Raw genomic sequence first — 12738 nt, forward strand, 5'->3', positions numbered from 1 at the left:
CATTTTTGTCCTCAACGTCGTCAACGTCGTGCAAGCACTCGTCGTCGTCTTCCTCGTCTTCGTTAACGTCCTGTTTAGTTTCTTTTTCCTTTTCCTTCTTTATTTCAGTTCATACCAGTTTAAATCAATATAACAAACAAGTCAACTTGGTAATTCTTTACCCCTCCTATTAAATTTCAGAAACATACATACCCCTCTTACTCCTCTTCCTCTCCCTACACAATGGACATCTACTCAACTTCCTTCACTCATCCACGTCGCACACGCCATATTCACCCAGAGTTTCAAAATTCACTCCCACCAGACCCTGCACCTCCCGAAGATGTAGACAAACTCGCTATACACGCAATGTCAACCCACAACCTACACATTTCTTACCTACCAGCAGACCACGCTCACCGAGCTTCAAATTTTTACATCTCAGGACCCTACCAACAGGTCATGGCTGCTCGTGGTATGCTACTTAAAGACTGTCCAGTCCAAGTCAGTCCTCCTTTTTTATTATTTCTCTCTCATCCTCATCTTATCTTCCCAATAGCATCGCACAGCTATCAAAGTCGCTCGCGCTGACATCCTAGACGCTCCTTCCTCAAAACCAACCCTCAAACCAGACGTCCGTCGTAAACTGGACGACATCGCAGGCGCTACTCTAGCTCACATCGCAGTAGTAAACTCCCCTCTCACCCTAAGCAGTCGGACTCCCCCAGACGGCGTTAATAGTGCAGGTTGGAGCGGTCTCGAAACAGAACGCGTCTGCGAACTCGTCATCACTGGTCAGGGCGATGCTACGGAATTAGCAAGGGTCCGCTTATTGGTCATGCTAGACGAACTCGTCCGTTAATCCCATTTCTTCAACTTATTCACCTTTACCTGACCTATTAATGCACTTAGAGCGGTCTTCATTCCGAAATGTGCGAGATCGACCAGAAGCTCCACGCGATCGTCGCAGGTCGGAAGAGGCACGTTCTCCAGAGCATCCAGGAGGAGACCGCCACAAACATTTACTTCCCCTCGCCATTGCAGGCATTGGTCGGTCCTGATATCATTCCAAATACGACATCTACACCTGCAGCCCGTCATCCTCAGAACATCATATGGATCACAGGCGAGTTCTTTGGAGTACAAAGGGCGAGGGATATGTTGTATCAGTTGTCAGTCAACAAGGTCCGTCTCTCATCCAATCCTTGTATCTCTCTGACTTGTCTACAGAGGAAATCTGTCATCTCCCGTGACACCGTTATTGTCCCTCGTAAACTCGACTGGATGGTCCTCGACCGAGCCGAAGACCTCAAGTCTATCATGAGTGACAATGCCACATTTGTCCAATTCCCGTCTATTGGCAGTTCAGCCAGCCTCATCACCGTCTTCGGAGACCACCGTGTGAACGTACAGCGTACAATTCGATCTATAATGCAACTCGTGCGTCCTCTTCTCTTCTTATTTCATATCATTGAGTACCTCTAGGCCTGCCAATACTACGTCGCCTCCTTCTGGCTCCTACCAATCCAATTCAACGTCCTCCTCCCACCTACGACCCTCAACTCCTCCCAAGTGACCACGCTCCTGAAACAAATCTCACTTACAACTGGTGCGGAAGTTGTGTTCAAGAGCATGTGCTTCGAGATGCATGGCCTAGAGTATGAGGTACGCGCTGCGGTGAACATGATTCTAGAATTGGACATCGTCAAGGTACGCTTTATTTCCCTATTTTGTGCATGTACTCACACAGTGCAGGCATTCCATCACGAGATTCGTTTCCAAGTCGAGCTAGCCAATGAGCACCGAGAATTCATCTCAGGGAAGAAGAACGGCAAGATCAACAAAATCATGCAGACAACGAATGTCAAGATCAAATTTGAGACATTCAACGATCATAACTTCCTCATTGATGTTTCTGGCAACGATGCTTCCGTACTCACTGGTCTCACTCTCTTGCAAGAAGAGCTTCCGGCAGAGATATCCTTCCATGTACCCGAAGCGTATCACAAGCGCATCATCGGCATTGGCGGGCGGAATATCCAGCGGATAATGAAAAAGTATGGGGTGTATGTCAAGTTTAGCAACGCAGAAGAGTTTGCTGCTCTGGGAGGGTACAATGACAATGAGGATAATGTCGTGGCGAGGACGCCCTCGAAGAACGCTATTAACTTGGAGAACTTGAAGCAGTCGGTGATGGAGATCGTGAATCCAAAGGTGCGTCCGGCTTTATCCATCACCCGTTTGTCCCCTCTTTTCCTTCTTTATCTATTTTCCATCCCTTCTATATGGCATCTGGGAGGTGGGTGCTGACGAGGCGCAGGACAAGGACTATGTGAACGAGACGCTATCGATTCCCCGGCGATACCACCGCGCGCTACTTGGCGAGAAGGCGATATTCATACACGACATCGAGACCAAGACCAACTCGCGTGTACGATTCCCTGATAAGGAGACGGCTTCAGATGTAGTGACGATTTTTGGTCCCGAGAGTCAGGTGCAGATTGCTGCTGCGATGTTGCTCGTGCGTGTTCTTTGCTATGCTGAATTTGGTGCTGACGTCAAAGCAGGAACACGTCCCCTTCGAAGCAGACATGGCAGTCCCGCCCAACGCTGATCTTCCCAAAGTCTGCGCATCCGCCGACTTTATAACCTTTGTGGAGCGCATCAAGCGCGAGTTCCAAGTGGTCATCACCCCGAACGTCAAAGCACCTACGCCGAGCCCCACCAATGGCACCTCCGCATCGTCCTCCAGCGCGGTCGCGGTCGCGGACGTGGGCGAGTACTCGTTCAAGTTCCATTGTCAGAGGAGCAATTCGGATTTCTTGCTCGCGGCAAGGGAGCTGTTGGAGCAGTTCTTACTGAACCACAATGTACATGTGTACCCGTCGCCTACGGCACATACGCATAAACGGGGTGATTCGTTTGCGGAGGCGTTCCCGCACTTTGATAGCAAGGTGTTGTCGACTGCGAGGAGGCATGGTGAGCGTCTTTCGCCGTTGTTTTTATCATTATTTAGATCCTGACAATTATCTTTAGAATCCGTTGAACTTACCCGTTCGGAGATACTAGGTGATCGGAGGTTGAGGATGGCAAATTCATCGCCGGACGTAAAAGCATTGTTTAATGCTCCTGCATACATATACGATCTAGAGGAGCATGAGGACTCTCAATCAGCATATGGTCCGCCAGGAACGGGCCTTGACTACTGGACACCGCTACCCCCGATCGTAGGTCCCCTATCTCCGATCCCCACACCCTTAATGACACAGACCCAGGGCACGGGGATTGGTACACGACGAAATACCGAAGATGCGCTCAAGCGCGGGTCGGACTCGCTGCTCGAGTCAAAAATTAAGGAACAGATCAGCAAGCCCCGATCGTTGCAGAATCGGGCACAGTCGCTCGACCTCACATATTCGCTCTCGCGCATCACAGAGGCGAGTAATAGGCTGCCGCAGCCTGAGTCGCCTACGACGTCGACGGGTGGAGGCACGGGTGGGGATTCTAGTCCGACGAGTGCTACGGCGCCGTCGTTCCCGAGCGTGTATGGTCCGCGGTCGTCGGCTGTCATTGGCTCGTCGTCGCAGCGTGCTGCGATGAGGAGTGATGCTGATGTTGTTGATGAGGTTTCGAGGGTGATGTCGAACCTCGGGTTGTAACTGCTGCATCTGTATCGTTTCTTTCTTTCTTTTTTGTTTTCTTCTGCTCTCGCTCGCACGCGATCGCAAAATCAGCGTCGGTCTCTCAGGGACTATCCAGGATCTATTCAAAATGTACCAGGAGATCTTCTCTACGTTCCCTTCCCACATCTCGCACTCATCATGACTGATATCACACAACCGAACCCACATTCAATGATGTTGTTTTTTTTCCTTGTCCTTTCGTACCTACAATCATCGATCTACTTGTTTATCGGTTCCGCTGCTCTGTGTCATATACGTGGTTGCTGCTCGCTCGCTCCCGGTTCTTTGTACATTATATCGAATGATATTTCTACAGTAGTGGGCTGGTCATATTGTTATCCTTCCACTAATAGAACTATTTAACTTGGTTCTCGGGGGGAACATTGATTATTAGAGCACGATCCATGGTACCTCGTACAAGACGAAATCAAAGAATTCCTGTTCCATCAAGGACTGGTACTCTCCTGCGAACTCGTCGGCTGTGCCGTGTTTCTGGGCACGGCCCGAGGAGCGGGGACTGAGGTAGCTGAGGTGGTTCGTGAGTACTGAAAGGGTCTTCTTGGTGTACTTTGGTTCGGGCTGTGATTTATTGTAAATGGAAGTGAAGCGAGTCCGAGATACACAACGCACTCTGATAGCGAAGCCAACGTAATTCGCGGGTAGACCGTACCGAAGCACGCTCTCCACAAATAACCGAAGGATCTTTAGATGCAAGAAGATCTGGAAAGACTCAGAGAAATACGTCCGAGATAATCTTAAAAGTTCGGTCTGTGGAGGCGGTGAGAACAAGGGGGTTGCTGATGGTGATGGTGGGCTCTTACCCAGAGCTCTTTCTCCGTTGTGTCCGCTACCTCTAGGTCTTCTCCTTCTTTGGCTATTTGTTCTTCTGAGTAAATAAATTCGCGGACGATGAACCTGGTGGGATGTTATTGCGGGTGTGAGTGCGGTGGGGTAGACGTACTTGTTTTCACGACATTTCTGGACGAACTGGTCGTGTACGCGTTTGAAGATGACTACGCCGAAGAGGGTGTATTCGCTGTCTGATTCTATGAGTCTTTTAGAAGGTATGTGAGCCTTTGCGCAGAGGTATTGATGGTACATACGATGACGAACGGGGAACGACCATGTTAGTCAGTCGCTCGTACTTCAAGTTCCATTCCTTTACGAGGAGTCTGGGGTGAATATTTTATTGCTCAAGTCAACAAGCGTTCATGTAGGAGTACTCACTTTGGTACGGCAACTAGGCATGTTTCCAGGTATTCGGAGTCCTGGATGATGTCCTCTTTGGATACTAGGCCGACGAGGGATCGTATAGAGAGGTTCCCGCTGTGTTGAGGAGTGGTTAGCGCTGCTTGGAGGGCTATGTGTTAGAGTTCATGCTCACGTTTTCTTGCGCTGCATCTGAACTAGAGAGCCCTTCACGAGATTGTAGTTGTTTAGTTTGGCCTTCATCACATTGTCTATGGACGCCATTTCCTTGGGCGTAAATGAGTACCTCCCCTGCAGGAACGATGCACGGCAAGTACCTTGTTCAGGACATCAACCATCTCCCGCAGACTTCGTTGTACCCCGTATCGACTGTCGTTCCATTTCCAACCCCCAAGTACGTAGTAGTCGACGGTGCGCTCATTTACAAGGACATGTTGGGCAAGCTTGGCCGGGTCGTTGTTCAGCAAGTTGCGGAGTGTATCCACAATCTTTGCGACTGTGGCCGTAAAGAACGCGTCTTGTTTTGGCAGCTCCTCTGACAAGGCGATCAGGGAGTCTAATGTCCCTGTCTACACGACGATTCATGAGATGCCTGGTCCTTGCCCCGATGAGTACGAAATGAAGACCTTGAATGAGGGAATGCCAAGTTCTGCTACTCTCGTAGGCTGAGGGAGCTTGTTTGTGATTTCTGGTAGGAGACCCTCGGAATCGCCGTCCTGCGGTACTGCGATCAACCAAGTGCTTTGGTCGGATGGCATGTCGTGCTTTTGGTGAACCGACGGACAACAGTCAGCACCTAACGAGTACCGCCCAATATGGACTTACATGGTGAAATCAAGTGTGGAAATTCAAAAAATTATTCTTTAAATTTCAACTGCCATGTTGCTGGCCTTGCTGACACGGAATGGCGTGAATGCAGCTGGGAAACGCTTTCCGATAGCTTCCTTGACGGTGAAGAGGGCCTTTTCAAGATCAATGTCGACGCCATTGTTGTTATCACCATCGCAGCTGCAGCAACTGCTTCTTTCTGAATCTCCTACTGATAGTGCCACCAAACAGGTATCGATCCTGGACTCTAGCTGGTTCATGCCCAATTCGCCGCGGAAGGCCAACGAAGAATTTCAAGAGAAGCGCATCCCTGGTGCACAGTTTTTAGACCTGGATGAGGTGTCCTCTCCCCATGAACTCGGCCTTAAACATATGATTCCGAGTGAACGTCACTTTACCGATGCCTGCGGTATGACCAACTGCCTTGGAGACTGGAATGATATTGCCTAATCCTCTTTCTTTTCCACAACAGAGGAATTCGGAATCGACCCCACTTCTCATGTAATTTTGTGCGGTTTCACACTTCTCCCATCAAAGCATACTTTTGAACCATATTATTGCGCAGATACGATACGCATGGAGTATTTTCATCACCACGTGCACTCTTCATGTTTAGAGCGTTTGGCCACGAGAAATCTAGTGTCCTCGACGGAGGTCTGCCACGTTGGGAGGCAGAGGGTTTTCCAATTGAGGCTAAGCCGCCGGTTCGTGCAAGGAAATCCGTTTATCCCACTCCTGTCTTCGATAAGGGAATGATACGGTGTGAGTTGACTTCATGTTCGCTATCCTCCAATGTCGTCCAAGCTTGCGGCCTCCAACAGCCTACGATCAAATGGTGTCAAACTCATTTACGGATCTTCACTCGGACTCAGCCGTCGAGCTTGTTGTTGACGCTCGTTCCCGTGGTCGGTGAGCAGACTAATAGCGAACTTCACGGACGAAGCTTACGGCTCCTTACGCTCGTAGGTTTCTAGGCACAGAGTCAGAACCGCGGGCTGGCTTATCATCCGGTCACATTCCTCATTCGTTTTCCCTGCCATTCACTGCATTCCTGCAAACTCGTACTATCCCTAATTCTTCCGTGCAGTACTCCACCTTCCTATCCCTTCCCGAATTACGGAATGCATTAGTGAGCCACGTAGGCGATCACGCGGAAGCCGTCATCCAAGGTAAACGACCAATCACCACGTCTTGTGGAAGTGGTATGACTGCGGGGGTCCTCTGGTTGGGACTGAAGTTATTGGGTGTCCAAAATGTGGCATTGTATGATGAGGTGAGCCATGATCTACCCGAGATTTTTTGCAGGTTATTAATATTTGCCAGTCTTGGACCGGATATGCGAGCCGGGCATCTAGCAAGATCGAGAAGGCGGCAAACTGAATTTTTCCATTTTTGATCCATGCCACAAATATCGAAGACCTTGAAATGTGTTCGCATCGAAATCAAGTATATGCCATTGTGCTGGTACGTCATATACATGAACTACTAATGTGGTGCTACATAACTATCTTCTATCCCCATGTTTCCCTGCTATTAGTGTTGACCTAAGGTATACAGTAATTTGCCGAATCCTCTCGGCTAAGAATACATTATTCAATGATGACCCATGCTGTCCGTGGATTAACAACAAAAAATTTCTCAAAATTCCGGATGACGATCTATAACAGTCATTAATCCCTTGATACCTTTGGCTGCTTCAATTTCAACAGGTCTCTGTGCATCAGGCCAGCATGATCGAGCCACCGTGGCTGAATAATGAATCTATAGAAAGGATCGATCTTGTTACTAATTGACACGGAACGGAACACTCACTGTGACCTTGAATTGGTCGCGGCGCTGGTATCTAGGATGCCGAATCTCGCAGTCCCATCTAATGGCGTAGGTTAGCAGCGAATGGAACAAAGATAGAGGATGTGCTGACTTTTCTTCCAGGAGAACATTACCACCCATCTCCTTTGCTGTCGAATACAAACCCTTACGAGCTAGATTGACGAGTCTTCCAGCATCAACACCTCCTTTGCAGGTGAACTCGTCCTTGTGTTCTACCCTGGGACCAACGATTGTTGGTTTCAAATCTGCTAAACATGGGTGTGTGCGCGCTGGCCCGGACGAGCTCTCGACGCATTCTGTCTCCACTGCATGACTTTTGGGGCCGTGATGTATCTGTATACCAAAATGATTATGACAGAAGTCGGTTAAGGCGCGGTTGCAGACTCGGACCATGAGAGTTGGTGGAGAAAAGATGTTCTTGATAGTCATAAAGACTGAGAGAAGTAGGAGAGCAGTTATTTGAGTGTTGATAGTTACGGCGCCATTCTGTGACGCGGTTGGATTATATACGTGCCAGTGGCCGAACTGAATTATGGCTGGTTTGGGCCTTTCCGCTTTCCGAGGTGTCCCACTGATGGCAAGAACCCTACCACGAGGGGCCACCAAAATTAAGAGTTTACATTTGCAAATTGCTTGAGGTAATGCACGATGAATCTGCTGATACCCCTTAGTCCTCTGGGATCGTCACATCTTGCGAAGACCTTCATTTCTGGATATGGTGCGTCATGTTCCTTACGACCAGCAGGCGTGTAGAGCAAGGATGTACGAATTGGGATGTCAAAGATGTGGTAGGACAGCATGAGGCAGAAAAAAATACACGATGGGATAAATATATGATGGCCTGGACTCTCGGCGGCAGATACAGTTGTGGACAATAAATTACGAAAAAAGATGCTGCGACTCCAAGACGGCCATGAATGGTGGAGGGTGGAACGGTGGCGCTTTGCCTGACACGTATGCTGGTCGTCCTGCATATTGTACCTCTATACGATGCGACTTTCCCTTGCGATAAAGAGTTAGCGTCCAGCTATCATTGAAGGTGTAATCAGGCGACTTCTTAATGCCGTATACACTGGAATCACTCACCCTTCCAACAATAACATGTTGTAACCGTTCTTCACAATCTCTTGAAACAACTGTTGCCTGGCGAAAAGCACCGCCCTACAGTAATCAGAACCTTGGGGTGAACGCTTCCCGAGGTCAAAGATGTATGTGCCACACGTGTCCGTATCTGTGACACGCAAGATATCGAGCTCTGGGATGGGGAGTAGCTTGATGGGAAATGATTCACAGGCCCAGAACCAAACCAACGCACCATCGCCATCATCGATCATTGGCACAGGATCGATACACTCGCAACCGACAACCTCCCAAGATTGCTCGTTCTTTCGACAGAACCACTTCATGGCTGCGGCGAAGAAGGTCAACGTAACCCCGATGCCTTTGACAGACGGGCTAACATGAGGAAAACGCTGTTCGGATTGATATAAGACCTTGCTCGGCACTGCCACTCGGTCGGTAAGGGCGCTGACTGCGCGACAGACGGCTAAGCATGAATAAGTCTAGCTGATTTTGTCACGGCTCAGATAAGATCAAATGAGGCCGAGACAAGGCGCTCGAAGCATGATGTGGGCTGTCATCACGAGATAGGAACCTTCACTGCATCTAACGGCCCGTTTCTTGCGAGTAATTCTTCGAAAATGTCATGCTGATGAGTGATACTGATATCGGATCCCCGTGCACGAACGTTTGAAGCGTCATTCGAATTTGAATGCGTAGCCGAGGACGGGTGCCCAGTGAATATCCGACCATGCCGCAGGGTTGCGCAAGATCTTCTCGGGCAGTGCTCGGGCATGTGATTCTCATACGAATGAAGCCAGAATTATCCAGGGATTACTTTCGACGAGATTGCTTCGATATGAAAATTTTTCGCATACAGCCGGGAATGAGAGGCACGATAGGGTGATCATGATTATACACCCTGGACTGACACTGGTTTACAGAGAAGAGCACTGGATCCACTTGTCCAGATTGTAGAATCAAACCGCGGAGCTTGGATAAAGGGCTTTTATATAAAGCCTGAGAGTCTGCGAATCCCAAGTCATAGCAATGAGCTCGCCCGGGACGTTGTTTATATCTGTTAGGTTCGGAGGGTGCAGTGGGAGCTTCAAAATGACCGAGACTTTAAGTACCGCGGTGCTACAGGGTATTACGGTACTTACTTACTTACTATCCACCAACAGGGCCTCGTGCATTAAAAATTGCTTCAGAACAGACTCATCTACCTTATCTATTCTCCGATTCCTAGTACCGACTCATACATGAGGCACACCGACAGAGAAGGCGATCAGGGCACAGCGGCAATTTCGTGCTGTTTGACGTTTTCTTCGATAAAACTTATCAGAACCGACATGCTGCACCAGAACGCGGCGACAGGCAAGACATCCTCGTTCTACATTATGCATTTTTGCTGAGGTATTCTTACACGTTCTACGCACCTCGGCCTCACTTTTTACGCGGTAAAATCGAGGGAATGATACAGTCATTCGGTATCATGGGCCGGAAGTTCCTGGACCTGTAATCTCAGTGGTCAGTGCTTATATGTGTGATATTCCGATGGTACTAATCAACGGCAACTTCAATATCTATCGCTTGTCGGGAAAATGCAGGACATGCATGCTTATGATCTACAGTGACTTTACGCTAGTGAGCTCTTTGCCGCGGCTCCCGGAACGGGAAATGGCTCCACCATTTGTTTTTGTTCATGGCTCTGCAGCGGTTCAACGATTTACACTCTTTCGCGTAAGGCAAGTACGGCGGTATGCCATCCTGATTAAACGTGGCATATCGGTAATCCTCCATGCTCCACTTCGCCAATCATGCACGCCATCGTGTTGGCACAATCTGCAATACCCGAGGCACACAAAGTAGCCTTATCTTTGCCGAGGTCCACCTGGACATTTTTTTCCGGTCAGTCGATAAGCCCACAGATACACCACTTGCAACAGCCTTCCTGCAAATTTATGCTCCAATCCGTGTCTACTCGCAGCGGTTGGTGCGGTGCTGACCTCTCTGCCTGACCAACTTGATCGCTGTAAATTCCCCGACATCAAGTGTATTCACTCGCATTTGGTTATATTCACCGTGACATTTGAAATATCGTTCTAAGCTCCAGCTTTACATCATCGCCTTCAGCGTCGCATCCGCGCTGCAACTATGATCACTGTCACCGCATGCCAAGGCAGGCCCCTTATCGCTCACCTTGGTGTCAAGTAAAGTCGGCGGGATGACATGTGGATGATCGTTTACGTCCTTGAACTCGTACTATGATGTGTGCCACAACGTGGTCCGTTCATTGGAGTTCTGACTATTGGAGGAGAATACAGAACCATGAATATGTTAGCAAATCTAATCTTGCAGTTCAGAATGAATACTCCCCCTAATCAAGCAGACTGTTCTCGAGTGCCTCTGCCCAGCAATTTTCACGCGGTTCGAAAATTGAGTTGTCTCCAGATCGCGCACTGAATCGCTGAACCCCCTCTGAATCGCGCTGATTTGTCTCTGAATCGTGCACTCCAACTACCACTAATAGATGCGCAGTAAGTAAGTAATAGTGAAATGAACCGGATATTACGATTTAACGCAAATATGTGTACGAGAATCAAGCGAACGCACGCTCCTCACGACAAACTAACTGCCTTCTGAAATGCCGTCCCTCATCGTATCATCATCCCGATCCCAATTCCCAAACACAAACTGCCCACCATTGCTATCCTGACCTGGCTATCTGCCAACTTATCGACAAAGGTAGAAACGCTCCTGCTGAGCAATCTCGTCGCAGGATCAAGGAGGCACAGAGAAAACGAAATTAATGATGATAAGTGCAGTGGATCAAAGCACTGCTGCTCTGGAACCCTCACGGGGTCTTCGCGCTCGCAGGAGATAGCGACATCCTGGGACAATCGAGATTCCCATTCTGCTTCCCATTTCGCCTTGTTCCATAAAGGTGCGTTGGAAGACAGGGAAACCATTTCTCGATGGGAGGCGTTTATTCTCTCTACGGCGCACTCGACTTCACGCCAGCGAAGGAAGCGCTCTGCTGCCTCAAATCGTAGTGAAGAAAGCGTCTCTGGTGAGCGAAAAAGGCCGTTTCGAAGAGCAGCTGTTGAACGTGGCCTGAATGAAGACATGTGGGGGCGCGAAGGGAACTGTGTATGATCTGGACCACGACGCATGAGTATGACAGGGATATGTGGAGTAAGTAAGTCGATGGGGCCGTCCTCAGAAGTAGACGGGCCTGTATAATGCAAAAGTCAGAAGTAGCAACCACAGTGCATGGAACTGATATTCACCTGAGCTGGATAGGATAATGAGCGCGGTATGCAATGGCGACCACGGTGATGCAATTAAGTTAGCCAGAGCAGCGGATGCCTGACATCGGGGATCAATTAATTCAGATACTGAGTGAAATGGCGACTGGATAACAGGTAATATGGAAGATTTCGTTAACTGGGGGGGGAGGTTAACTTGAATCGAGTCACCGTGCATATTATGACGTACATTATCATCGAACTCGTGTCGTGCGATAGATATTATCTCAACATTCTTTGCAGGTTCGAACTTCTCAAGTCCGTGGGCATCTCGATGCTCGATCCAATCTGTGGATGCTCTTAAAATCGAACCGTATTCGAAATCTTCCCATCCACTAATATCCACAACATCTTCGTTGTCGTCCAAGAGTATATTGGATACCAGCTCACGGTCATCGGCACCATTCCCTACGACTAGCAACCTCAGGTCTCCAAGGGTTTTTCCAAAAGGAGTGGGACAACGCAATGGAGCTGGTAGGGTCAGAGACGGTATGATAAGCCCCTGTGTACTAGAATCCCGTGTATAGTGATTAGACTGAGGCTGGAAGCGCGGTGGACTGGCAGCTGCGGAAGAAAAGAAGAATGAAGAGCCGACGGAAGGTAATGAGGATACCGACTCAGAAGGGCTGTTTGGGGAAGTCGCCAGGGCGCTTGACCGTGGTGATGACGGCTGGGAATGTCCTGGGATATTCTCCAATACTTCTTGAGGAACGTGCAAAGTTCGTATTGTCGATATGCTAATTGATGGGTTGGATTCCATGGCTAGTGACTAGAGCCAGAGCTCAGGCTGTAGAAGTACTAGTAATGTTCTCAAGCACTGCTGCTGACGCCACTCCATT

At 49.0% G+C, this 12738-nt stretch overlaps 6 protein-coding genes across 6 annotated transcripts; 2 read left to right on the forward strand and 4 right to left on the reverse strand.

Annotated features, from left to right (window-relative positions):
• Positions 1-6: 6 nt before the first annotated feature.
• On the forward strand, positions 7-3719 carry HD556DRAFT_27689 (cytoplasmic protein). Its single transcript, XM_041310115.1, has 9 exons — positions 7-483; positions 539-832; positions 892-1164; positions 1210-1419; positions 1465-1689; positions 1735-2193; positions 2300-2500; positions 2547-2958; positions 3016-3719. Exons 1-9 carry the CDS (start codon positions 223-225, stop codon positions 3636-3638), a joined length of 2958 nt encoding a protein of 985 aa, XP_041167771.1. The 5' UTR covers positions 7-222; the 3' UTR covers positions 3639-3719.
• A 333-nt stretch (positions 3720-4052) lies between these two features.
• Positions 4053-5629, reverse strand: HD556DRAFT_1428267 (ATPase V1 complex subunit C; the record flags this gene model as incomplete). The annotated part of the gene is made up of 9 exons (XM_041304698.1): positions 4053-4241; positions 4293-4430; positions 4484-4577; positions 4624-4716; positions 4766-4834; positions 4890-4988; positions 5047-5138; positions 5189-5440; positions 5498-5629. 9 exons carry the CDS (start codon positions 5627-5629, stop codon positions 4053-4055), a joined length of 1158 nt encoding a protein of 385 aa, XP_041167772.1.
• A 217-nt stretch (positions 5630-5846) lies between these two features.
• Positions 5847-7079, forward strand: HD556DRAFT_1428268 (Rhodanese-like domain-containing protein; the record flags this gene model as incomplete). The annotated part of the gene is made up of 6 exons (XM_041304699.1): positions 5847-6108; positions 6172-6208; positions 6265-6461; positions 6521-6608; positions 6666-6972; positions 7023-7079. The coding sequence occupies 6 exons, from the start codon at positions 5847-5849 to the stop codon at positions 7077-7079; spliced, it is 948 nt and encodes a 315-aa protein (XP_041167773.1).
• Positions 7080-7337: 258 nt separating this feature from the next.
• HD556DRAFT_1223742 (uncharacterized protein) lies at positions 7338-7922 on the reverse strand (the record flags this gene model as incomplete). Its single annotated transcript, XM_041296909.1, has 3 exons — positions 7338-7460; positions 7512-7569; positions 7621-7922. 3 exons carry the CDS (start codon positions 7920-7922, stop codon positions 7338-7340), a joined length of 483 nt encoding a protein of 160 aa, XP_041167774.1.
• Positions 7923-8408: 486 nt separating this feature from the next.
• HD556DRAFT_1428269 (uncharacterized protein) lies at positions 8409-10822 on the reverse strand (the record flags this gene model as incomplete). Its single annotated transcript, XM_041304700.1, has 6 exons — positions 8409-8556; positions 8616-8784; positions 8845-8914; positions 9902-9914; positions 10324-10392; positions 10791-10822. The coding sequence occupies 6 exons, from the start codon at positions 10820-10822 to the stop codon at positions 8409-8411; spliced, it is 501 nt and encodes a 166-aa protein (XP_041167775.1).
• A 54-nt stretch (positions 10823-10876) lies between these two features.
• HD556DRAFT_28177 (uncharacterized protein) lies at positions 10877-12727 on the reverse strand. The gene is made up of 3 exons (XM_041310127.1): positions 12090-12727; positions 11882-12038; positions 10877-11826 (listed from the first exon to the last, which is right to left on the reverse strand). The coding sequence occupies exons 1-3, from the start codon at positions 12657-12659 to the stop codon at positions 11246-11248; spliced, it is 1308 nt and encodes a 435-aa protein (XP_041167776.1). The 5' UTR covers positions 12660-12727; the 3' UTR covers positions 10877-11245.
• Between the last annotated feature and the right edge of the window lie 11 nt (positions 12728-12738).

This window comes from Suillus plorans, assembly GCF_016647745.1.
Source record: "Suillus plorans strain S12 chromosome Unknown HD556scaffold_1, whole genome shotgun sequence".
In the NCBI taxonomy this organism is placed as follows: domain Eukaryota; kingdom Fungi; phylum Basidiomycota; class Agaricomycetes; order Boletales; family Suillaceae; genus Suillus; species Suillus plorans.